The sequence below is a fragment of the Antennarius striatus genome, chromosome 14 (assembly GCF_040054535.1).
Source record: "Antennarius striatus isolate MH-2024 chromosome 14, ASM4005453v1, whole genome shotgun sequence".
In the NCBI taxonomy this organism is placed as follows: Eukaryota; Metazoa; Chordata; class Actinopteri; order Lophiiformes; family Antennariidae; genus Antennarius; species Antennarius striatus.
Window position 1 is genome coordinate 281,229 of NC_090789.1, and position 25,224 is coordinate 306,452.

Sequence of the window (25,224 nt, forward strand, 5' to 3'; positions counted from 1 at the left end):
TATAGTATCATTATTATTGTATTACTATATTATTATTATTATTACACTCTGACTATAGTATCATTATTATTGTATTACTATATTATTATTATTATTATTACACTCTGACTATAGTATCATTATTATTGTATTACTATATTATTATTATTATTACACTCTGACTATAGTATCATTATTATTGTATTACTATATTATTATTATTATTACACTCTGACTATAGTATCATTATTATTGTATTACTATATTATTATTATTACACTCTGACTATAGTATCATTATTATTGTATTACTATATTATTATTATTATTACACTCTGACTATAGTATCATTATTATTGTATTACTATATTATTATTATTATTATTACACTCTGACTATAGTATCATTATTATTGTATTACTATATTATTATTATTATTACACTCTGACTATAGTATCATTATTATTGTATTACTATATTATTATTATTATTACACTCTGACTATAGTATCATTATTATTGTATTTTTATTTTTTATACTGTTTTTATATTTTAATTCAATTTTATACTGTTTAGATTTTATTTTATACTGTTTATATTTTAATACTGTAATATTTTTAAATTTTATACTGTTTATATTTTTAGTTATAGTTTAGTATATAAGTCCTGTTAGTGCTGCATGTGCCTGTCTGTTAGTGTAATGTATGTCTTGTGGTATGTCCTGTGATGTCAGTGTTTCCTTTTCTCCTGGTGTTTATCCAGTATTATTTGTTATGTAATGCCTGAGCAGTGGATATATGCAATTTCCTCCGGGATTAATAAAGTATCTATCTATCTATCTATCTATCTATTACTATATTATTATTATTATTACACTCTGACTATAGTATCATTATTATTGTATTACTATATTATTATTATTATTACACTCTGACTATAGTATCATTATTATTGTATTACTATATTATTATTATTATTACACTCTGACTATAGTATCATTATTATTGTATTACTATATTATTATTATTATTACACTCTTGACTATAGTATCATTATTATTGTATTACTATATTACTATTATTATTAATACACTCTGACAATAGTACCATTATTATTATTGTATTACTATATTATTATTGTTGTTATTATTAAGACAGGGTTAGATGGAGGCAGTTGATTCGCTGTGGTGACCCCTGAAGGGAAAAGCCAAAAGGAGAAGAAAAAGAATATTATTACTTTTTTAAAAAAATTATTATAGTTATTATCATTCCAGGAGGTTGTCTGTTTGCTTTGTTCACATTGACATTGGATAAAGTCTGATTTTCCTAAAAAAGGAAATAACATTTAAAAGAAAGCGTAAATTGTTGAAATCCAGACATTTATTTGGGACAGGGAGCGGGTTGCTGTCATTCCCACACACACACACACACACACACACACACACACACACACACACACACACACTCATCCAGGAGGAGGGGCTGGCGGTGCGTCCTCAGCTGAAGAAGACTTTGATGGTGTTGTCATAGAGGGCGTTGGCCAGCTCCAGCGGGTCCTCCTCCCTCGCCGCCGCCATCACCTCCAGGACTTGTCTGGGGGGGGAGACCCACCCCGTCAGCGTGCGGCTTCATGTGTGGACGGGCCGGCCTGAGGCTACTCACATGATGTGGCAGGGCTCGTTCCTGTCCTTCAGGCAGTGCCCCGCCTCCCACCTCTTCTTGGTGGGAAACGTCGTCCTGAGGAACCTGGAGCCGGCGTGGGTGTTCTTCACGCCGCACCACGGAGCGTCTGGAAGAGGCACAGGTGCGAGTCAGTGGGCTGAAACGGGGCGCGTGGCGGCAGCTCCTGATGATGTCATCGCCCACCGGTTTCTATCATCAGCCTGTCGCTGGGCACCGACCTCATGGCCTCCAGGTTGGCCTCCGTCTTCAGGGAGCTGAAATGGGACACATGCTGTGATGGGGAACCCACACCACACGGCCCGTTTACTGTGGGGGGTCCGGTCTCTGGGGGGGTCCTCTCACCATCCGTTTATCCCGATGTACAGGTCCATCTCGATGAGGGCGGCGGCCTCCTCCGCAGTCCCGTCGAACGAGTGGACCTGGAGGAACAGAGTCATGTGTGGAACCTGGGGGCAGAACCCCCAGGCCCCGCCCACTGGAGCCTCACCACACCCTCGGAGCCTCACCACGCCCCCGGCGCACCGGTCCCGGTTCCGCCACATCACGTCTGTCAAACACAAGAACAGGTGTGAGCCGTCCCAGGGGGCGGAGTCAGGGGATGTGATGGCGCCCCAGGGGGCCGACCTACCCCTGAACTCCTGGTGGGCGTTCCTGCAGTGAAGGAACATGGGCAGCCGGGCCTCTTCTGATAGGTCGAACTGCTTCTCAAAGTAGCTGTGATTGGCCGGAGGAGCAAACATCATTAGTTAGTGGAGCCTTAGCCCCAACCCTAACAGCTGAGGAGCAGTGAGGGGTCAAAGGTCACAGACACACTCACTGGAGTTGAGTTTCTTTGGGGCAGAACTCCAACCGGTCGAAATCTGGAACAGAGGAGGAAACGTTTGAGGGGACACAGGTGAGAAACACCCCACAACTCTGCTACTGCCGCGCCGGGCGGGGGGCCACGCCCAGGAGCCGCCCCCCGCCCGGCTGCCGCCTCACCCACCTAGCCCACACTCCCCCACGGCCACCACCTTCCCCCGGTGCGCCCCCACCAGCTCCCCCAGCCCGGACAGGTAAGGATCCGGCCCCGCCTCGAAGTCCCCGCAGCGGGTGGGGTGGCAGCCGACGGTGCAGAAGAACTCGTCTGTCAGACGGGGGGACAGCAGTCAGACCGGGACACCACCCCCCCGGTGTGAAACAGCTCAAAAAGGTGTGAACGGTCACCTCTGGTCTCAGCCAGCTTCACGGCGTCGGCGCTGTCGGTCAGGCTTCCCCCTGTGATCACAAACTGTGGCCACGCCTCCGGTCACACCTCAGCCACATGGGGGGGTGAGGGTGTGAAGGTGTGAGGGAGTGAAGGAGTGAGGGAGTGAAGGTGTGAAGGTGTGAGGGAGTGAAGGAGTGAGGGAGTGAAGGTGTGAGGGAGTGAAGGAGTGAGGGAGTGAAGGACTGAAGGTGAAGGAGTGAAGGTGTGAAGGTGTCGTCTTACCTTCTCCACGCCGACGCTGAGGGCCCTGGAGATCACCTGATCAAAGTCGTCTGTCAAAAGTTCACACCTGGTGTAAGTCACCTTGTCTCAGGGTCATAGGTGAAGGGGTCAGAGGTGAAGGGTCAGAGGTGAAGGGTTGGAGAGTGACTCACCATTGTGCTTCTGCTTCCCTCTGTGGAGACCACGAAACATGGGGTCAGTCAGGTTCACCCCCACGTCTGCAGGGCAAGAGACAGTCAGCAGTTACCCCCCAGTTACCCCACGACAGTTATCCCATGACAGTTACGCTACAACAGTTAACCCACAAGTCACCCCACGACAGGTACCCCACGACATGTACCCCACGACAGTTACCCTACGACAGTTAACCCACGACAGTTACCCCACAACAGTTACCCCACGACAGTAAACCCTACGACAGTTACCCCACGAGTTACCCCATGACAAGTACCCCACGACAGTTACCCCACGACAGTTACCCCACGACAGTTACCCCACGACATGTTACCCTACAACAGTTACCACATGACTTACCCCGCGACAGGTACCCCATGACAGTTACCCCACGATTTACCCCAAGACAGTTACCCCATGAGTTACCCTACGAGTTACCCCACGACAGGTACCCCATGACAGTTGCCCCACGAGTTGTGGGGCAACTCGTGGGGCAACTCGAGTTGTGGGGCTGTCATGGGTTAACCCCACGAGTTACCCCATGACAGTTACCCTACAAAACTTACCCTACCACAATACCCTGCAATGTATTTACCTTGTAACATATTTATCTTGTAACGCAGTTATCTTGTAACGCAGTTATCTTGTAATGTAGTTATCTTGTAACGTATTTATCTTGTAACGCAGTTATCTTGTAACATATTTATCTTGTATCGCAGTTATCTTGTAACGTAATTATCTTGTAACGTAGTAATCTTGTAACGTAATTATCTTGTAACGTAATTATCTTGTAACGTATTTATCTTGTAACGTATTTATCTTGTAACGTATTTATCTTGTAATGTAGTTATCTTGTAACGTATTTATCTTGTAACGCAGTTATCTTGTAACGTATTTATCTTGTAACGCAGTTATCTTGTAACATATTTATCTTGTAACGCAGTTATCTTGTAACGTATTTATCTTGTAACGCAGTTATCTTGTAACATATTTATCTTGTAACGCAGTTATCTTGTAACATATTTATCTTGTAACGCAGTTATCTTGTAACGTATTTATCTTGTAACGCAGTTATCTTGTAACATATTTATCTTGTAACGCAGTTATCTTGTAACGCAGTTATCTTGTAATGTAGTTATCTTGTAACGTATTTATCTTGTATCGCAGTTATCTTGTAACGTAATTATCTTGTAACATAGTTATCTTGTAACGTAATTATCTTGTAACGTAGTAATCTTGTAACGTAATTATCTTGTAACGTAATTATCTTGTAACGTAATTATCTTGTAACGTATTTATCTTGTAACGCAGTTATCTTGTAACGTATTTATCTTGTAACGCAGTTATCTTGTAACATATTTATCTTGTAACGCAGTTATCTTGTAACATATTTATCTTGTAACGCAGTTATCTTGTAACGTATTTATCTTGTAACGCAGTTATCTTGTAACGTATTTATCTTGTAACGCAGTTATCTTGTAACATATTTATCTTGTAACGCAGTTATCTTGTAACGCAGTTATCTTGTAATGTAGTTATCTTGTAACGTATTTATCTTGTATCGCAGTTATCTTGTAACGTAATTATCTTGTAACATAGTTATCTTGTAACGTAATTATCTTGTAACGTAGTAATCTTGTAACGTAATTATCTTGTAACGTAATTATCTTGTAACGTAATTATCTTGTAACGTATTTATCTTGTAACGCAGTTATCTTGTAACATATTTATCTTGTAACGCAGTTATCTTGTAACGCAGTTATCTTGTAATGTAGTTATCTTGTAACGTATTTATCTTGTAACGCAGTTATCTTGTAACATATTTATCTTGTATCGCAGTTATCTTGTAACGTAATTATCTTGTAACATAGTTATCTTGTAACGTAATTATCTTGTAACGTAGTAATCTTGTAACGTAATTATCTTGTAACGTAATTATCTTGTAACGTAATTATCTTGTAACGTATTTATCTTGTAACGTATTTATCTTGTAACGCAGGTTTCCTACCGATGAATCTGTTCGCAGCCATGTTCGCGTGACCACCGGAAGTCGCTCTGCGTCCTTCCGCCGTGGGGCCGTAATGGCGGCAGCAGACGCGCCCCGTGAAACTAAAGTCGCCACAGTTCAAAGGTTAACCAGTGAAACGTTACGTCACACGTACAGTTAACCACAGTTGACTTTATTTACTGGTAACGTCTCCCACTAGCGCGCGACTGCTCCAATCGACAAACGTTTATGCGCATGTTGTACGTAATTACGGTGAGACTCCAATACCCAGAATCCTCCGCGCGGCCGAGCCAGAAGGTGACGGCGGACGGAGGAAATGGCGACCTATCTGACGCACCAGCAGAAAGTGTTGCGGCTCTACAAGAAGTCTCTGCGCCACCTCGAGTCCTGGTGCATCTTTAGGTGAGGAGGGAGCCGGGGGCAGGAGGGGGCAGAGGGGTAGGAGCCGGCCGGGGCAAAGCCGCTGCGGGGGGTGGGGGCTGTTGTGACTCTAAGCTAGGAGCTAGGCTAACTGCTAGCAGGGGTTCGTGACGTCAACTGGTTCCACGTCACGAATCTTTAAGGAGCTCATTGATTATTGATTATTGTTATTATGGTCAGTCAGGCCTGCAGTGTCCTCGTTAGTGCGCGTTCTCCCGTCTTTGACGCACATGTTTTACCAGAGACACGATCGTCCGACAACGAGCGTCTCTGGGACCGAGGCTGTCGGTAGTGACGCTAACATGGATGCTGCCGGAGACGGCCGGGGGTCACCTCCCCCCGGGGGTCACCTCCCCCCGGGGGTCACCTCCCCCCGGGGGACACCTCCGCCCGGGGACACGTCCACCACTGACTCTTCTTTGAGTAGTGACGGCCGGGGGTCACCTCCCCCCCGGGGGTCACCTCCCCCCCGGGGGTCACCTCCCCCCCGGGGACACGTCCACCACTGACTCTTCTTTGAGTAGTGACGGCCGGGGGTCACCTCCCCCGGGGGTCACCTCCGCCCGGGGGACACCTCCGCCCGGGGGTCACCTCCCCCCGGGGGTCACCTCCCCCCCGGGGGTCACCTCCCCCCGGGGGTCACCTCCGCCCGGGGGTCACCTCCCCCCGGGGGTCACCTCCCCCCGGGGGTCACCTCCGCCCGGGGACACGTCCACCACTGACTCTTCTTTGAGTAGTGACGGCCGGGGGTCACCTCCCCCGGGGGTCACCTCCCCCCGGGGGACACCTCCGCCCGGGGACACGTCCACCACTGACTCTTCTTTGAGTAGTGACGGCCGGGGGTCACCTCCCCCCGGGGTCACGTCCACCACTGACTCTTCTCCACTTAAGTTTCAAGTTTATTTATTTTTATATAGCCCAGATTCACAAACAATGTCTCAAAGGGCTTTACAATCTGCACATGGACGATATCCCTCTGACCTTTGTGCACTGCAAGCAGTGCGACCCTCGCATCGGATAAGGAACAACTCCCCCCAAAAACCCTTTTAACAGGGGAAAAAATGGATGGGAGAAACCTCAGGAAGACTGCAGAGGAGGGACCCCTCTTCCAGGAGTGGACAGACGAAGCAATAGATACCGCATGTACAGATTAACAACACAATAATAATAACAGTAACAATAACAGTAACAATGAATGTATGACAAAGGCATGCCGATCCATCCAGTAGAGCGAGTCACCACCAGCCGATGAAGCACACAGAGGTCACCGATTGCCGAGGATCCACCACTCTGAGGACAGACCAGACAGTGCCTAAGTCATTCAGCTCAAAAAAGTTAAAGTCAAGGTTACTCTGGCAAAACCCCAAAACCACAGCAGAACCAAATGAGGCAGAACCAGCACTCCCCTAGTGGATGGTGAAACAGGACCACTGTACAGCTTGTGCTATCGCCAGCCATGGAAGCAGACAGAGGTAGCCGATTGCCGATGATCCACCACACAGAGGCCTGTGAGAGAGAACAGCAGAAGAAGGAAGAGAGACAGAGAGAACAGGGGGAGAGTGGTGCTAGAGGGACCAGAATAGCAGAGAATTAATGGGAGGCAGGGGCCTAACTAAGAAATCCTATGACTCGTCAGCAGGACTAGGCTAAACCTAAACATTGAGACCGCCATCCCCGATATTACTTATATGTTAGGTCGAACAGATATGTTTTGAGTCTAGATTTAAAGACATTTACAGATTCAGACTGTCTAATATTTATAGGGAGGTTATTCCACAAGAAAGGGGCCCGATAGGAGAAGGCCCTCTGGCCAGCTGACTTCTTTTTAAATCTAGGAACACACAAGAGACCAGTATTCTGAGAGCGGAGAGCCCTAGTCGGCGTATAAGGTTTAACAAGATCAGACAGATAGGTTGGTGCAAGCCCATTAAGGCTTTTGTATGTTAGTAAGAGTACCTTAAAATCGGATCTAACATGAATCGGGAGCCAGTGTAATGCAGCCAAAACTGGGGTGATATGGTCAAATTTCCTAGTTTTAGTTAATATTCTTGCTGCTGTGTTCTGAACCATCTGAAGGCCCCTAGTTCTAGACCGAGGCAACCCTGATAACAGAACATTACAATAGTCAAGTCTAGAGGACACAAAGGCATGAATCAAAATTTCTGCATCAGCCATGGCTAAAGAGGACCTAATTTTGGAAATATTACGTAGATGAAAGAAGGCGATCTTTGTCACCTCTTTAATATGCTTGTCAAAGGCAAGAGTCGAATCTAACGTTACTCCTAGGTTCTTGACTGTTGAACTATGGGTTATAAGACAGTTATCTACAGATATTGTTAGGTTTTGAAATTGGTTTATATGTCGCACAGGGCCAATGATTAACATCTCAGTTTTGTCTGGGTTTAGGAGCAGGAAATTACTGGACATCCAACTATTCACAGCAGAAAGACAGGCCTCTAGTTTACTCAATTACTCACTTACACTCCACACCTGTGAACCTCCGTTATGTTTTCATCTCATGTGAGTTTCTGGTCACGAGACTCACCTGTGTGATTCAGTCTGATTAACATCAACCAATCAGCAACACGACGTCTGGGTTCACGCGCTGTAGTGACTTAGTCTCACGTTATCACCAGATCCAGAGGGACGGGGGTCGGAGAAAAACCAGTGGAGTGGGAGTAAAAACCAGAAGTTAATAAAGAGACAGATGTTACTGCAGATATTACTACAGGTATTACTACAGATGTTACTACAGGTAGTACTACAGGTATTACTACAGATATTACTACAGGTATTACTACAGGTATTACTAGAAGAAGAAGAAGTATACTTTATTTATTATCAGGGAAATTACATAGTCACTCAGTACATGTTGTTGTGTTAGTTTTAACAGTCAGTGTATCCACCGGCCCCCTGAACACAGCACACAGGGGGGCCTGCAAACATGCAGTTAGTACACACCAAACTACACACATCAGGGAGGCAGAGTGATGGGCAGCGGCTTCTGGAACGCGCCCCAATTGAGCAGCTTGTAGGGGGGACGGTGCCTTGCTCAAGGGCGCCTCGGCAGTGGCTGGGAGGTGAGCTGACGCCTCCCACTGTCAGCTCACACTCCTGGTGACATCGTGGCGGGAGCGGGAATCGATCCACCGATGGTTAGGGCGATCTGTCTACAAGACGTCTGCTCTACCGCTGAGACACTGCCGCCCCCAATATACTAATATACTGCGGATATTACTGCAGATATTACTGTGGACAGTACGATAAAGACGCAGAAGAAGCCAAACAAAAAGTAGCAAAAGGCACGGCTAAATGTCAGCTAAAAAATACGTGTGTGAAGGTTCTTTCAGCTTGGTGCAACCCTCAGGAGAAAATAGGAATTAAAGGCAAAGAAAACTAGTGAGTGAAAAACACTGCATCACATCTGTATTTCTAAAACTGTTTTTTTACTACCAGGCTTTCTTTAACGTTTTGATAAAACTAAGATATATTTTTACTCTTTTTTTTCTATTCACTTGTAAACAGTTATGACGTTGTTATTAATGAAATTATTAAAATTAACAGTTTAGTTTTTATGTTGTACTATTGGTTAAAGTCAATCCTTGTGTCGCTTCTACCCTATATTCTGTTATTACTGTTGGATGTATACACGTCATGTGGGGATGAACGCAGTTGAAGTGCATCCCATGATGCACGACAGTAATCCCTTGTTAGTCACAGTTAATGTGTTCCAGGAAAGACCCACAAAAACTAAATTCCATGATAGAGCTATCTTATTATCTACAGTAATTTAACCGTTTATGACCCCCCCCCATACTGACATTAAACCACCTTCTATCTGTATTACCTTTAAAACACTCTGACAGACTGTTTGAAGCCGTTTTGTGTCTCATAGAAGTCTGACACTCAGAACGTAGAACACTTCAGGATGCTGTCAGCCAGTAGAATGCGAGTACGGTATCACATGACATCGGACCGAGATGTGTTCCTGCCTCAACCTGAGGTAGCCTAAACCAGAACCTAACCCCTGACCCACACCCTAACCCCTGACCCACACCCTAACCCCGGACCCACACCCTAACCCCTGACCTACACCGTAACTCCTGACCCAGACCGTAACTCCTGACCCAGACCATAATTCCTGACCCAGACCCTACCCCCTAACCCCTGACCTAGACCCTAACCCAGCCCTGAACCCCAGCAATCTCCCTGGTGGTCGTTGGTGACGTGACCCGTTCCCTGTCCTAGAGACAAGTACCGGTTCTACGCCTGCCTGCTGAGAGCCCGCTTCGACGAGAACAAGTATGAGAAGGACCTGGTGAAGGCCACCAAGCTGCTGAAGGAGGGGGAGCAGGAGTTCTGGGCCAACCAGCACCCCCAGCCCTACATCTTCCCTGACTCCCCAGGAGGAACCTCCTACGAGAGATACGAGACCTACAAGGTGAGTCGGGGTGAGGCCCCCTCCTGGCCTGAGGCGCCCCCTCCTGGCCCGGCTGACACATGAGGTTGTGGTTGTTCCTGACTTTCTGACAGGTGTGACCCAGAACAGAGTTCTGGTTGGACCCCTCTTGAATGGGGGTGTCTCTGCTGCCGTGAACCTCCTGATGGAGGGTGGGGGTGCTGACCCGTGTCTGTTGGTCCCTGCAGGTCATGGACTGGGTCCTGGACTACTGGCACCCCTCGGAGAAGGCCCAGTACCCCGACTACTTTGCCAAGAGGGAGCAGTGGAAGAAACTGAGACTGGAGAGCTGGGACAAGGAGGTGACGACCCACAATGCACCACACCATTCAGCACAGTCACTGACCCGTGTTGTGACCTCTGACCTCTGGTTCCAGGTGGCCCAGCTGGAGGCTGAGACCGCAGCTGGAAACCTGACCACTGACGCCCTGCCCCCCGCCCGCAAGGAGGGCCACCTGCCCCCCCTGTGGTGGCAGTACGTCACCCGCCCCAGGGAGCGCCCCTAGTAAGCTGGCCGCGTCCTGGGGTCGCCACCCTGCACCTGGGGGGCAGGGACTAGAATCATGTGTGGACAGAGCCTCTTGTGACAACCCCCCCGATGTCTGAAGGGGTGGAGTTCGTTGAGCACACGCCCACACCTGAATGAAGTGTTTAAATAAATTCATGTACCTCAAAAGCTGTGTGTGTGTTCACTGTGTGTTTACAGTGTGTGTGTTCACTGTGTGTTCACTGTGTGTTCACTGTGTTCACTGTGTGTGTTCACTGTGTGTTCACTGTGTGTTTACTGTGTGTGTGTTCACTGTGTGTTCACTGTGTGTTTACTGTGTGTTTACAGTGTGTGTGTTCACTGTGTGTTTACTGTGTGTGTGTTCACTGTGTGTGTTCACTGTGTGTTTACTGTGTGTTCACTGTGTGTGTTCACTGTGTGTTCACTGTGTTCACTGTGTGTGTTCACTGTGTGTTCACTGTGTGTGTGTTCACTGTGTGTGTGTTCACTGTGTGTTCACTGTGTGTGTGTTCACTGTGTGTGTTCACTGTGTGTGTGTTCACTGTGTGTTTACAGTGTGTGTGTGTTCACTGTTCACTGTGTTCACTGTGTGTTTACAGTGTGTGTTTGTTCACTGTGTGTTCAGTGTGTTCACTGTCTGTTCACTGTGTGTGTTCACTGTGTGTGTTCACTGTGTGTTTACAGTGTGTGTGTGTTCACTGTGTGTTCACTGTGTGTGTTCACTGTGTGTGTGTGTGTGTGTGTTCACTGTGTGTGTTCACTGTGTGTGTGTGTGTGTGTGTTCACTGTGTGTGTGTGTGTGTGTTCACTGTGTGTGTTTACAGTGTCTGTGTTCACTGTGGGTCCGTTTCACAAAGCCGGTTTAGTGGAAAACCTGGGTAAGTTAAACCTGAAATCAGGGAAAACCAGGGCTTGCGGTGTCACAAAGGGAGGTAACTTAACCCAGAGTCAGAGGAGTAAACCTAGCCTGTGTCACGAGGTAAACCTCTTGGTTTGTTACCACAGTAACAGATTCTGAAGCTAGCCTGGTCTGGAGGAGGGGCCATGTCACAAAGCAGGTGCAGTGGTAACCCAGAGTAAGTTAACCCTGAAATCACGGTTCTGTTTCACAAAGGGGGGTAACTTAACCCAGAGTTAGAGCAGTAACCCTGGCTTGTTTCACGTAGCAAGGTAAAGTGAACCTCTGGGTTTGTTACCGCAGTAACAGACTCTCTGAACATAACCTGGTCGGGAGCAGGTTTCATTCCACAAACCCAGGGGTTCTTTTGACTCCGCCCCCTTTCACCGCCGCTCGCGCGGCTTCATTTCCTGGTTCTGTCGGACGGAGAGTCTGACCGAAGTAAGGGTTAATCAATAACTCCGTATTTCAGAGGTGTTTCAGAGGTGAACATGTCATGTCCGTTTGACGTGGAGCCCCTTGATGGAGGTTCAGCATTCATTCACAGAGAATTAAAGATGTTTGTATCGCGTTCAGATGTCCCGTCATATCCAGACATCGGTACCGATCATACTGATCATACTGATCGACACACACACACACACACACACACACACACACACACACTGCGTGTAGCGCTCTGTTCAGTTTTTCATTTGTTATTAGCAAACGGTAATTCTCCTATATAATGTGGGAGATGCTCAGTGCGCCTCGCCTTTAAACTTTGACCCCAGTTCTTCTATTTCCCTGGAGAGAAACCCGTCAGGATCATGAAGGAGGAGTTCCACAGGACTGCAGGTGAATGATGTAGAAATCTGATAAATTTGAAAGTCTGTTCTCTTAATGATATTGTGCTGCAGTCCCAAACATTAATTTCTTTGGGATGTCCCAATGTAATCCGCTGCCATAGATGGTACCCACATTCCCATCAAGGCTCCCTCACATAATGAAGGTGATGATGTGAAGAGGATATCCATTCACAGCAAATATATGCAGGTACAAGTACATTGACTACTGTTTCTACATCTTAAAGACTGCATCATAGATAAACTAACATCTGTCCAGATCACATGTGATGCTGCAAACTACATTTTCCACCTTTATTTAAATAGCTCCTAATCACTTCAGCAGACATTTCAAAGAGCTTTAACAGACACCCAACAGAACCCTCCAGAGCAAGCATAGCATACTGATGTGGAGATGGAGCGGTCCTGATCGGTTCCTGACTCACAGGTGTATGATGAGTCTCACCTGAGCAACAGACTAATGCAGTAACTAAAGATCAGCACAATAATCCACTTGTCTCCATCGTTTAATCCACTCTAATGAATCTACTTTCCATCACAGGAGTCTGACGGTTGTTTTCTGGGGGACAGGGGTTACCCATGCCCAACCGAGGCTGCTGACCCCTTACTAACCCAGGCCCCCAATAGAACTTCACATGGGTTCACCGCAGGACAAGAGCCCGGGTGGAGATGACCATAGTTCTGCTGAAAGGCCGTTTCCAGTGTCCATGACACCTCAGGATGATTCCTGAGAGGACCTGTGATGCACTTCTGGTCTTCATAGTAGTATTGCCGCTATCAGAGGAGAACAGCACCCTACCCCACAAACTGAACACCCCGATGATGACCCCGTCCACCTGCCAGCTATCCAGGGTGACAGAGCAGTGACTCCATCTGCCAGAGTCATTTCAGAGTCTGTGTAACTCACCATCACCACAGCGGGCAATAAAAACATACAATATACATTTCATTTGGTCATCTTTATTACTTACAAATACAAAGTTATTTCTGAGATCATTTCAGTGGTGAACATTCTAATATTCAACATGATTCACTTGTGAACAACACCCACCTCTAACGTTGTATTTGTATGTTCAAATCTGCCCTCCTAATCTGGAGGTCCAAAGAAACCATTTTTTTATCTGTTGTCTGTATTTCATAGAAAGTGAATTGGATAAACTTCTGTAACAAATAGCTGGAAACACATGAGGAGGACATCAGAACATACAGTTACATATGAATGCCACAGAAAGAACCGCTGGTGTTCACTGAGCGTCTATCTGTACGTTGGATGTGAAGGACTGTCCAGCTTGTTCTGTTAGAAAAAGATGAGAACGTGTTGATCCTTCAGTGGAGGCTAAATGTCACTCTGTATCGCACCAGAATGTTAACCAATAGGAACAATCGGTAACAGAAAATATTTGACCACCTTTCTTTTCTTCAATTTCCTGTTGATTTATTTTTCTTTTTATTAATTATGTATTATTTGAGGGCGGCACGGTGGCGCAGTGGTTAGCGCTGCTGCCTCACAACACGGCGGACCCGGGTTCGAGTCCCGCTCTGTGCGGAGTTCGCATGCTCTCCCCGTGTCTGCGTGGGTTCTCTCCGGGTTCTCCGGCTTCCTCCCCCCTCCAAAAGCATGCGCTTCAGGTTGATTGGCCGGTCCCAAATTGACCATAGGAGTGAGTGTGTGTGTGTGTGTGGTTGTTTGTTTCTATGTGGCTCCGCGGTACACTGGCGTCGTGCCCGGAGTGTCCCCCGCCTCACGCCCTGAGACTGCCAGGATAGGCGCTGGCTACCCCGCGACCTGCGTTAGCGGATTAAGCGGGTTGGAAGATGAATGAATGTATAATTTGACTAAAAGACACAGAGAATTAAACATGGAATGCCTACAGATGAGAGCACATGTATGTGTGTGACAGCAGCATTCTGTTGGCCATAAGACAACTGAAAAGCCGAACGTCCACTAATTATTTACTGTACAATGTCATTATGTTATAATGAGGAAGAGGAGGATCCCTAACGAGATGATGCAGAAGTCTGACCTGTGTGAAGGATGGTTTTAAACTTCGTTCTCAGCTGTTGACATGTGCGCTTCTCCCCCGCTAGATTACATCTAATAAAATAATGTAATAAACTATTATTCAAGCCGTTTACCTCCGTAATTGTACCGTTTGTCCCACGGACCACGTTTAGACGTACGCATCGACCTGAGCAGCAGTTTAAAGTCGTCTCTCTCTTCTTTACAGCTGCAACGCTGTTCCTCTTGTCATAACATGTCCTCTAAGTCTTCATACAGGTGGATTACAATCTGCACTTCAACTGCGTGAAGTCACGCGGAGCGCGTCTCGTCCGTCGTCATGGTGACTCGTTGAATCTGGGCTCCATTGATGATGTCTTTTTAAAGTGGCGTCGCGCCTGTTGAACTGCGGGTCAACTGCTGACACACACTCATATGTTCAAAATGACACCACATACTTTTATTTTGAACCAGCAGCTGGGACTAGTTGACGCAGCGGAGCAACATGAGCTGTGTGCTTCAGCATGTCTGTTGCTATGGCGATGGGCGTGGCCTGAAGAGGCGTGGCCGAATCATCATGGTGACGGCCTGTTGCTATGGCGATGGGCGTGGCCTGAAGAGGCGTGGCCGAATCATCATGGTGACGGCCTGTTGCTATGGCGATGAGCGTGGCCTGAAGAGGCGTGGCCGAATCATCATGGTGACGGCCTGTTGCTATGGCGATGGGCGTGGCCTGAAGAGGCGTGGCCGAATCATCATGGTGACGGCCTTCAGGGAGTAGAAGTCGGACTCCTTCCAGGAGAACCACACGATGCCGTCCGGCCCCAGAAGGTTGTGGGCTCTCTGAGAGTAGCGCCCCCCCTGGTGGAGAGACACGGGACATGAGCTGCTGTAGTAGACCCACCTGTAGTGGACCCACCTGTAGTGGACCCACCTGTAGTGGACCCACCTGTAGTGGACCCACCTGTAGTGGACCCACCTGGTAGTAGACCCACCTGGTAGTAGACCCACCTGTAGTGGACCCACCTGGTAGTGGACCCACCTGTAGTGGACCCACCTGTAGTGGACCCACCTGGTAGTAGACCCACCTGGTAGTAGACCCACCTGTAGTGGACCCACCTGGTAGTGGACCCACCTGTAGTAGACCCACCTATAGTGGACCCACCTGTAGTAGACCCACCTGGTAGTAGACCCACCTGTAGTGGACCCACCTGTAGTAGACCCACCTGTAGTAGACCCACCTATAGTGGACCCACCTGGTAGTAGACCCACCTGTAGTGGACCCACCTATAGTGGACCCACCTGTAGTAGACCCACCTGGTAGTAGACCCACCTGTAGTGGACCCACCTGTAGTAGACCCACCTGTAGTAGACCCACCTGGTAGTGGACCCACCTGTAGTAGACCCACCTATAGTGGACCCACCTGTAGTAGACCCACCTGGTAGTAGACCCACCTGTAGTGGACCCACCTGTAGTGGACCCACCTGTAGTAGACCCACCTGTAGTAGACCCACCTGGTAGTAGACCCACCTATAGTGGACCCACCTGTAGTAGACCCACCTGGTAGTAGACCCACCTGTAGTGGACCCACCTGTAGTAGACCCACCTGTAGTAGACCCACCTGGTAGTAGACCCACCTGTAGTGGACCCACCTGTAGTGGACCCACCTGTAGTAGACCCACCTGTAGTAGACCCACCTGGTAGTAGACCCACCTGTAGTGGACCCACCTGTAGTAGACCCACCTGGTAGTAGACCCCGTTGAGGTTGGCTCTGAAGCACTGGTGGAACCACCACCCGGCGTGGCCGATCTCGGCACAGACGTTGCCGGTGTCGGGGGTGCTGAAGGCGTGGCCGTCGTGGTACCAGCCGAAGGAGTCGTCCACCGTCCCGCTGAAGCCGGACACGTGCAGGCGGTACCGGTTGTCCTCGTCCTCAATCCTGGAGGAGGAGCAGAACCAGAAACTGTAGAACCAGAGACCCTCTGGAGGACGGGCGTGTCTCCAGCCCACCTGAAGGTGTGGTAGGAGGCGTGTCTGTGGGTGTGGCTCCAGTCCTGCAGGTCTATGCGGAGGCTGTGCTGGCCGTGATTGGACAGCCGGTGGAGGGCGTGGTTCCCCAGCCAATGTTCTCCTCGTGGCTCGCCAAAGCCGCCGCGGTACTCCGCCCAGCCACGGTTAAAGCCCAGTGAGCCGTCACGGCGCCGCTGGAACATGGTCCAGCCCCCGCCTGGGGACACAGGTCACAGCACACGCGTGTGTAACAGCAGACGGGTCACAGGACGAGGGGCAGAAGAGTCTCACCCTCCGTGTCCATGTCGCAGTAGACGGGCAGGGCGGAGCCTGGAGACAGGACCACCTGATAGACGCCTGACAGACGGACGCCGCTGTGGTAGAGAGACGCACAGTCGGACTGGCAGAACGACAGGAGGGGTCCACCTGGGGGGTTAGGGATGGGGGGGCACACTGATGATTCGTTTCCTCCAGAGGAACCAAAACAACACAAACCGGTTCAAACAGGAGTTCAGGTTCACGTGGGTTCGCTGCAGGTCTACTGGGCGGGGGCGTGGCCTACCGGGCGGGGGCGTGTCCCTCATGCCAAGCAGCGGTTTGGTCGTCATGCAGCCGGTGCCGCGGCCCCCTCGCCGCCCGGCGGTGATGGCGGCGGCCGACAGGTTGCCGATCTGCGCTTGCAGGTCGCCCAGCAGCGCGGCGTGAACCTGCAGAAGGGTGTCGGTCTGGGCGTCACGCAACGCCAGGGAACGCAGCCACAGGTCAAAGGTCGAGTTCACAGCCAGGCCTGGTTCACCCTGAGAGACAGACAGAGGGGGGGTCCATCTGGTCCTGTTGCGTTCATTCTTTAAGTGTAACCAGGAAGTGAGCTGTTGGTACATTTAGCAGCTGGTCATGTGACCTGATGACTGTGTGCCCATATAAGGAATTACTGCTTCTAATTCAAGTTTACGCCTCCTTTCAGCCACGCCCCATTGAGGGCTCATGTGTTCCTCACCAGTTCCTGATCTGTGCCCTCTGGTGCTGCCCCCCCCCCCAATACTGGTGAACCCTCTGGTGCTGCCCCCCCCCCAATACTGGTGAACCCTCTAGTGCTGGTCCCCCCCCAATACTGGTGAACCCTCTGGTGCTGCCCCCCCCCCCAGTACCGGTGAACCCTCTAGTTCTGGTCCCCCCCCAATACTGGTGAACCCTCTAGTGCTGCCCCCCCCCCCCAGTACCGGTGAACCCTCTAGTGCTGGTCCCCCCCCAGTACCGGTGAACCCTCTAGTGCTGGTCCCCCCCCAATACTGGTGAACCCTCTGGTGCTGGTCCCCCCCCCAATACTGGTGAACCCTCTGGTGCTGGTCCCCCCCCCAGTACTGGTGAACCCTCTGGTGCTGCCCCCCCCCCAGTACTGGTGAACCCTCTGGTGCTGCCCCCCCCCCAGTACCGGTGAACCCTCTGGTGCTGGTCCCCCCCCAGTGCTGGTGCGCCCTCTAGTGACCCCCCCTCACTGATAACACCTGCGGGTGTTTTCCACCAGCCGCTCATCGTTGACCGATGAGGTCAGCTCTCCTGAGCCCTGTTGCATGCTGGGAAGGCGGTTCACATTGTGGTGATATTTGTAGTGGAGAGAAATCCTGAAACAACCTGCAGACGCTGAGGTCTGTGATGGGGGGGGGGTCGTGACCACACACACTTCAGAGAACAATGCAGTCTGGGTTGGGTGACCCCCCCAGCTAAACGCAGCGTGCTAATCCTGTTAGCATTCGGGGTTAAGGAGGACTTAGTGGGTGTGAGGACACACAGATAGAGACGCAGATAATGGACTAACAGCGTAGCGTTAGCGTAGCGGCTAATGCAGCAGAGCCTGGGGGCTCTAACAGGTGTCCCGCCCCCCGGTGCACCTGCATCTCCAGGACTTTGAGGCGGCGCCGGTGGCTCCTCAGCTCCTCCTGCAGCTCGGACACGGACCCCCCCAGCTCCCCCAGCTGCTCCCTCTGGTTCTGGTTCTGGTGGAGCCAACGCCACACGCCATTGGTGCACCGGAACACGTCTGGGCAGCGTGTCTGTGACCCCGCCCCCTGTACCGGAGGCAGCGCGGCCACCAGCCGGCACCGACCACTGGGCGTCAGGTGGCTGGACCCGCCACACGGCGCCGACGCCCCCTCAATCGTCCCGTTGGGCATTGGGTTGTCCGTCAGCGGTGCGTCTGGGGACGGGGGCCCTCCCACCGGGGACGGAGGACGCCAGTCCACATCCTCGTAGTCCCTGTTGATGTCCCAGTCTGCGTCTGGGACGTACCGGCTCTGGAAATCCAGGTCTAGTCCGTCCTTGCTGGATCCCATGGGAGTGTTGGGGGGTGCGTCTTCATCAGGTCCAACATCTGGATGCTCATCCAGGTCCCTGAAGTCACCAAAGGCGGGCTGAAGGCAGCAGCCAATCAGGAGGACCCAAGACAGGAAGAGGGGTTCCCACCACCTCCCCAGCATTCCATAACGCCCCCTCCCTGGATGACCTTCACCAGTGCAGACTGAGGTCATCATGGATCTCCAGGTCCAGGAGCGGTGGACCGGTCTAAACGCTGGCGAGGACCCAAACCGTTCTTCCTGGACTCTGACACGCCCCTTCAGTCCGAACGCACCTGACGCCGCACCTGAAGCCGCAGTCCGTCGACACCCCAGCAGGAAGGAACGGTGCGGGAAGCTCCAGATCCAACCGCCCCCCCGTCCAGAGTCTGGATGGAGGAGCTCGGAGCAGCAGGAGGCGGGTCGTTCTGGAGGCCCCGCCCTGCTGATATTTTTTCCTGCTAATCCTGTAAGGGGATTGGCTGCCATGAGACTGCATATGATGGGATGGCGGCGGATTGTTTCAAGCTGGGGCAACTGGCCCCCCCGACACATAGCTTGTTGTTCATCACTGCAGTGCCAAAACACTTGTGGTCCATCAACATGGGGGGGTTCACGCCCTTTGGTCTCAACGCTTCTTCAGTAGACCGTTTGGGTTCACTGTGTGGATGGGAAAGTTACTCACTACCGATGCTAACACGCTAGCTTGGTAAAGGGATTTACAATATCATGTTAGCATTGAGCTAGCTGCCATTGGGTACTGGTGGACTGTGTGGGGGTGAGAACAGATTAGTCCATACCTGTGTACCTGCTGAAGCATCAGGACCAGGACCTGACATGATGTGTGTTTAGTTCAGTGTCACAGATCTTCAGTAAAATCACCCGTCTATTGATTTTGTTCACTTTTCACGAGTTATAATCCTGTGATAATCTGGTCATTAAAACATTTATACAATCCCTCCAGTAGCTCCACACATTGATGAATCATCCACTAAACCTTGTCAATCCAGAATAAATACTATGGGCTGTCAGAAAACCATCTGACCTTCAAATCTCTGGAAATCCTCTGGGGTAAAGTGTTCATGATGGATCCTTGATCTTTGGTCATTCTGACCCTGTTTGTCCTGCTCTACCTGACTACAGGTAGGTTCCTATCTCTGTGTCTCCTGTTGCAGGTCCCAGGTGTCCCCGGTGGGCGGGACAAACGTTCAGATAATGTCCTGTTAGACGGGAGGAAGACGCACACAGAACGTTGTGGTTGTTCTCAGACTGCTTGTTCTCTTTAGAATGAGGGGGAACCTCCCGTCTGCAGGTAACTTCTTACCCAAGTGGAAGATAAGTGAAAACGCCCCTATACTGCCCCCTACTGTCCCAGGTAAACTTTATTAATTACAGACACGCTGACAAGTGACAAAACACAAAATCAATAAAACAACACAAAAATGTGAGTAGGTTCCAGGTGGGTCACAGGAACTCCATTCGCCTCACAGGTAACGTGTTCTTTATCGGGTTTCCTGCTCCATTGATCCTATTGTGTTCTAATGGCTGTCTGACTGATGAGGTGATGACCTCTGACCCCATGTGACGGGGCTGCAGCACAGACTTTAAGGTGTCCTGACACCAGGGATGAAGTTAGACATCAGGAAATTATTTTTCTTCATTTTTTCATAATGATAAACAAAATATACGTCACTTAAAGAAGAGTTCACTGTCCCTTTAAATGGATGGTTGATGATGGGACTGGAAGGCCACGCCCACACCCAATCAGCTGGGGCGTGTGAAGGACGTGAGGCTACACCTTAGCTTTAGCTTTAGCGCTGTGCTGTGCTCCTTTCACCGTGTGCTACGTCATTGATTGATGCTGATTGATGATGAATCTGATTGATGTCGATTGATATTGACTGATGCTGATTTATGTTGATTGATATTGAATAATAGTGATTGATGTCGCTTGATGCTGATTGATGTTGATTGATATTGATTGATGCTGATTGATATTGATTGATGCTGACTGATGTTGATTGATATTGATTGATGCTGATTGATGTTGATTAATAGTGATTGATATTGATTGATGCTGATTGATATTGATTAATGCTAATTGATGCTGATTGATATTGATTTATGTTGATTGATATTGATTAATAGTGATTGATGTCGCTTGATGCTGATTGATGTTGATTGATATTGATTGATGCTGATTGATGCTGATTGATATTGATTGATGTCGATTGATCAAGCAACTGGTTTAGCTTCAGACTTGGTTTTGATCATCTCAGCCCATTTGATCCATGGGAGGGATTTCTGATTGATTACTGATCAGAGTCTGCAGTTTGTGAATTATTGGTGCCGTGAAACAAATGAAATCATTCCCCCTTGGGATTATTTTTCTTCATCATCTTGTGAGAATGATGAAGCTGATGTTGAGGGTTTCATCACTTCATCTTCCTCAGATGTGATGTCACAGCTCAAAGAAAAACATTTTCTTTTCTGGACGAATCAGAGACGATGTGAGTAAAGATGTTTGGTGGACGACGGATTCAAAGAGATGGAGGGCGTGGTTCTGTGTTTGTGTCCTGCTGGGGCGTGGCAGGAGGCGGGGCCAAACCTGTGGGCAGGGCCTCATCTCCACACCTGTGCCTCGTCTCCACACCTGTGCCTCATCGGGCTGAGTAGCCTGAGGCCTTTTAAGCCGGTTTCAGAGTGTGTGTCGGGGCTTCAGAGTGTGTGTCGGGGCTTCAGAGTGTGTGTCGGGGCTTCAGAGTGTGTGTCGGGGCTTCAGAGTGTGTGTCGGGGCTTCAGAGTGTGTGTCGGGGCTTCAGAGTGTGTGTCGGGGCTTCAGAGTGTGTGTCGGGTCACCAAAACTCCAGTCACGTGTGGTTCAGCCATGTGACTGTTCAGTAGGTACAAACTAGATTGTAGTTCATCTCATTGACCTCTTGATGGCGCCATGGAGTAAATTATTCCAAATGAGGCGTCGGTACTGGGAATAAACTGAGATGAAGCTTTGAAAGATTGAAACATGATCCAGACCTCAGGTACGATTATCTCCTCAACACAATCAGGAAGTCCAAGATAAAAAATGTCAGGAGTGACAAACAGTCAAAGAGGCCGTTTCCTTTGTGTGTAGGACACACCCACCTCTGTGAGGGTCTGGTCACGCCATGACGTGAAGGATGTCTGGAGACGTTTGTAGTCCTGAACAAAATCTGAACGACACATTAAAATCCCAGCACATTAAAACAAATTATGTTGAAAACCATGAAAACAGCACGAACATGAGGGCCTCCACGTTTCACCAAGAAGGACTTTGTCAGGAGGAAGATTTTAGGGTTAGGGCTAGTTTTAGCTTTCCATGGGCTCACCACCTGTGGGAGGGGCCATAGGGGTCGGGTGCATTGTGAGCTGGGCGGTGGCTGAAGGCGGGGACCTTGGCGATCCGATCCCCGGCTACAGAAGCTGGCTCTTGGGACGTGGAATGTCACCTCTCTGGAGGGAAGGAGCCTGAGCTGGTGGAGGTGGAGAAGTTCCGACTAGATATAGTTGGGCTCACCTCCACACACAGCTTGGGCTCTGGTACCAGTCCTCTCCAGAGGGGTTGGACTCTCTTCCACTCTGGAGTTGCCCATGGTGAGAGACGCCGAGCAGGTGTGGGTATACTTATAGCCCCCCGGCTTGGCGCCTGTACGATGGGGTTCACCCCGGTGGACGAGAGGGTAGCCTCCCTCCGCCTTCGGGTGGGGGGATGGGTCCTGACTGTTGTTTGTGCTTATGCACCAAACAGCAGTTCAGAGTACCCACCCTTTTTGGAGTCCTTGGAGGGGGTGCTGGAGAGCGCTCCCACTGGGGACTCCATCGTTCTGCTGGGGGACTTCAATGCTCACGTGGGCAATAACAGTGAGACCTGGAAGGGTGTGATTGGGAGGAACGGCCCCCCCGATCAGAACCCGAGCGTTGTTCAGTTATTGGACTTCTGTGCTCGTCACGGACTGTCCATAACGAACACCATGTTCAGACATAAGGGTGTCCATATGTGCACTTGGCACCAGGACACCCTAGGCCGCAGTTCGATGATCGACTTTGTGGTCGTGTCATCGGACTTGCGGCCGCATGTCTTGGACACTCGGGTGAAGAGAGGGCGGAGCTGTCAACCGATCACCACCTGGTGGTGTGTTGGCTCCGATGGTGGGGGAAGATGCCGATCCGACCTGGCAGACCCAAACGTATTGTGAGGGTCTGCTGGGAACGCCTGGCGGAATCCCCTGTCAGAAGGAGTTTCAACTCCCACCTACGGCAGAACTTCACTCACGTTCCGGGGGAGGCGGGGGACATTGAGTCTGAGTGGACCATGTTCCGCGCCTCCATTGTCGAGGCGGCCGACCGCAGCTGCGGCCGTAAGGTGGTCGGTGCCTGTCGTGGAGGGAACCCCAGAACCCGTTGGTGGACATCAGCGGTAAGGGATGCCGTCAAGCTGAAGAAGGAGTCCTATCGGGCCTTTTTGGCCTGTGGGACTCCTGAAGCAGCTGATAGGTACCGGCAGGCCAAGCGTAATGCGGCTTTGGTGGTTGCTGAGGCAAAAACTCGGGCGTGGGAGGAGTTCGGTGAGGCCTTGGAGGACGACTTCCAGACGGCTTCGAGGAGATTCTGGTCCAACATCAGACGTCTCGGGGGGGGGAGCAGTGCAGCATCCACACTGTATATAGTGGGGATGGGGCGCTGCTGACCTCAACTCGGGACGTTGTGACTCGGTGGGGAGAATACTTCGAAGACCTCCTCAATCCCGCAGACACGCCTTCCCATGAGGAAGCAGAGTCTGGGTTCTCTGAGGGGGGCTCTCCTATCTCTGGGGTTGAGGTCACCGAGGTAGTTAAAAAGCTCCTCGGTGGCAGGGCCCCGGGGGTGGATGAGATCCGCCCGGAGTTCCTAAAGGCTCTGGATGTTGTGAGGCTGTCCTGGTTGACACGCCTCTGCAACATCGCGTGGACTTCGGGGACAGTGCCCCTGGATTGGCAGACTGGGGTGGTAGTCCCCCTTTTTAAGAAGGGGGACCGGAGGGTGTGCTCCAACTACAGGGGCATCACTCTCCTCACCTCCCTGGCAAGGTCTATTCAGGGGTTCTGGAGAGGAGGGTCCATCTGGAAGTCGAATCTCGGATTCAGGAGGAGCAGTGTGGTTTTCGTCCTGGCCGTGGAACAGTGGACCAGCTCTACACCCTCCGCAGGGTCCTTGAGGGGGCGTGGGAGTTCGCCCAACCAGTCTACATGTGTTTTGTGGACTTGGAGAAAGCGTTTGACCGTGTTCCTTGGGGGGTTCTGTGGGGGGTGCTTCGGAGTATGGGGTACCGGACCCCTTGATAAGGGCTGTTCGGTCCCTGTACGACCAATGTCAGAGTTTGGTCCGCGTTGCCGGCAGTAAGTCGGATTCGTTTCCAGTGAGGGTTGGACTCCGCCAAGGCTGCCCTTTGTCACCGATTCTGTTCATAACTTTTATGGACAGAATTTCTAGGCGCAGCCAAGGCGTTGAGGGTGTCCGGTTTGGTGGCCTCAGTACAGGTCTCTGTTTTTTTGCAGATGACGTGGTGCTGTTGGCTTCATCAAGCCGTGATCTCCAACTCTGACTGGATCGGTTCGCAGCCGAGTGTGAAGCGGTTGGGATGAGAATCAGCACCTCCAAATCTGAGACCATGGTCCTCAGTCGGAAAAGGGTGGAGTGCCCTCTCCGGGTTGGGGATGAGATCCTGCCCCAAGTGGAGGAGTTCAAGTATCTCGGGGTCTCGTTCACGAGTGAGGGTACGATGGAACGGGAGATCGACAGGCGGATCGGTGCAGCGTCTGCAGTGATGTGGACTCTGTATCGGTCCGTCGTGGTGAAGAAGGAGCTGAGCCGAAAGGTGAAGCTCTCCATTTACCGGTCGATCTACGTTCCTGCCCTCACCTATGGTCACGAGCTGTGGGTCGTGACCCAAAGAACGAGATCCCGGATACAAGCGGCTGAAATGAGTTTCCTCCGCAGGGTGTCCGGGCTCTCCTTTAGAGATAGGGTGAGGAGTTCGGCCATCCGGGAGGGACTCAGAGTCGAGCCGCTGCTCCTCCGCATCGAGAGGAGCCAGATGAGGTGGCTCGGACATCTGGTCAGGATGCCTCCTGGATGCCTCCCTGGGGAGGTGTTCCGGACACGTCCTACCGGGAGGAGGCCCCGGGGACGACCCAGGACACGCTGGAGAGACTATGTCTCCCGGCTGGCCTGGGAACGCCTTGGGATTCTCCCAGAGGAGCTGGACGAAGTGGACGAATATTTTATGTAATATAATAGTACAATATAAGAGTATAATATAAGAGTATAATATAATAGTATAATATATTACTATAATATAATAGTATAATATAAGAGTATAATATAAGAGTATAATATAATAGTATAAGAGTATAATATAATAGTATAA

General features: G+C 50.2%; 3 protein-coding genes across 10 annotated transcripts; 1 reads left to right on the forward strand and 2 right to left on the reverse strand.

Moving 5' to 3' along the window:
* Positions 1-1,346: 1,346 nt before the first annotated feature.
* Positions 1,347-5,460, reverse strand: tatdn1 (TatD DNase domain containing 1). 4 transcript variants are annotated; one of them, XM_068333696.1, is made up of 12 exons: positions 5,313-5,460; positions 3,283-3,348; positions 3,131-3,180; positions 2,866-2,929; positions 2,645-2,785; positions 2,477-2,519; positions 2,288-2,373; positions 2,166-2,206; positions 2,002-2,078; positions 1,843-1,913; positions 1,639-1,765; positions 1,347-1,569 (listed from the first exon to the last, which is right to left on the reverse strand). In XM_068333696.1, the coding sequence occupies exons 1-12, from the start codon at positions 5,332-5,334 to the stop codon at positions 1,473-1,475; spliced, it is 885 nt and encodes a 294-aa protein (XP_068189797.1). In that variant the 5' UTR covers positions 5,335-5,460; the 3' UTR covers positions 1,347-1,472. The 4 variants fall into 4 exon arrangements, with proteins under 4 accessions (XP_068189797.1, XP_068189799.1, XP_068189795.1 ...); XM_068333698.1 differs by having other exon boundaries at positions 1,360-1,569; positions 1,878-1,913; XM_068333694.1 differs by having other exon boundaries at positions 1,360-1,765; positions 1,878-1,913.
* A 94-nt stretch (positions 5,461-5,554) lies between these two features.
* Positions 5,555-10,865, forward strand: ndufb9 (NADH:ubiquinone oxidoreductase subunit B9). 3 transcript variants are annotated; one of them, XM_068333703.1, is made up of 5 exons: positions 8,993-9,131; positions 9,628-9,735; positions 9,981-10,173; positions 10,380-10,493; positions 10,569-10,865. In XM_068333703.1, the coding sequence occupies exons 2-5, from the start codon at positions 9,713-9,715 to the stop codon at positions 10,695-10,697; spliced, it is 459 nt and encodes a 152-aa protein (XP_068189804.1). In that variant the 5' UTR covers positions 8,993-9,131; positions 9,628-9,712; the 3' UTR covers positions 10,698-10,865. The 3 variants fall into 3 exon arrangements, with proteins under 3 accessions (XP_068189802.1, XP_068189804.1, XP_068189803.1); XM_068333701.1 differs by lacking the exons at positions 8,993-9,131; positions 9,628-9,735 and adding an exon at positions 5,555-5,714; XM_068333702.1 differs by lacking the exon at positions 8,993-9,131 and having other exon boundaries at positions 9,279-9,735.
* A 2,615-nt stretch (positions 10,866-13,480) lies between these two features.
* LOC137606904 (angiopoietin-2-like) lies at positions 13,481-19,184 on the reverse strand. Of its 3 annotated transcripts, XM_068332228.1 has the most exons (7): positions 18,342-19,182; positions 17,015-17,249; positions 16,744-16,878; positions 16,453-16,669; positions 16,186-16,381; positions 15,115-15,302; positions 13,481-14,994 (listed from the first exon to the last, which is right to left on the reverse strand). In XM_068332228.1, the coding sequence occupies exons 1-6, from the start codon at positions 18,978-18,980 to the stop codon at positions 15,156-15,158; spliced, it is 1,569 nt and encodes a 522-aa protein (XP_068188329.1). In that variant the 5' UTR covers positions 18,981-19,182; the 3' UTR covers positions 13,481-14,994; positions 15,115-15,155. The 3 variants fall into 3 exon arrangements, with proteins under 3 accessions (XP_068188329.1, XP_068188328.1, XP_068188327.1); XM_068332227.1 differs by having other exon boundaries at positions 13,486-15,302; XM_068332226.1 differs by lacking the exons at positions 13,481-14,994; positions 15,115-15,302 and adding an exon at positions 15,606-16,048 and having other exon boundaries at positions 16,080-16,381; positions 18,342-19,184.
* Between the last annotated feature and the right edge of the window lie 6,040 nt (positions 19,185-25,224).

Excerpts from the sequence above, each read along its gene's own strand:
- LOC137606904 (XM_068332226.1), bottom strand. The coding sequence starts at position 18,980 with ATGATGACCTCAGTCTGCACTGGTGAAGGTCATCCAGGGAGGGGGCGT. Across the intron at positions 17,250-18,341 it reads TCAAAGTCCTGGAGATGCAG|GGTGAACCAGGCCTGGCTGT; the intron begins GTGCACCGGGGG and ends TCTGTCTCTCAG. Across the intron at positions 16,670-16,743 it reads CTGCGACATGGACACGGAGG|GCGGGGGCTGGACCATGTTC; the intron begins GTGAGACTCTTC and ends CTGTGTCCCCAG.
- tatdn1 (XM_068333694.1), bottom strand. The coding sequence starts at position 5,334 with ATGGCTGCGAACAGATTCATCG. Across the intron at positions 2,930-3,130 it reads TCAGCGTCGGCGTGGAGAAG|TTTGTGATCACAGGGGGAAG; the intron begins GTAAGACGACAC and ends GCGTGGCCACAG. Across the intron at positions 1,914-2,001 it reads TACATCGGGATAAACGGATG|CTCCCTGAAGACGGAGGCCA; the intron begins GTGAGAGGACCC and ends GTCCCATTTCAG.
- ndufb9 (XM_068333701.1), top strand. The coding sequence starts at position 5,629 with ATGGCGACCTATCTGACGCACCAGCAGAAAGTGTTGCGGCTCTACAAG. Across the intron at positions 5,715-9,980 it reads GAGTCCTGGTGCATCTTTAG|AGACAAGTACCGGTTCTACG; the intron begins GTGAGGAGGGAG and ends TCCCTGTCCTAG. Across the intron at positions 10,494-10,568 it reads TGGAGAGCTGGGACAAGGAG|GTGGCCCAGCTGGAGGCTGA; the intron begins GTGACGACCCAC and ends CTCTGGTTCCAG.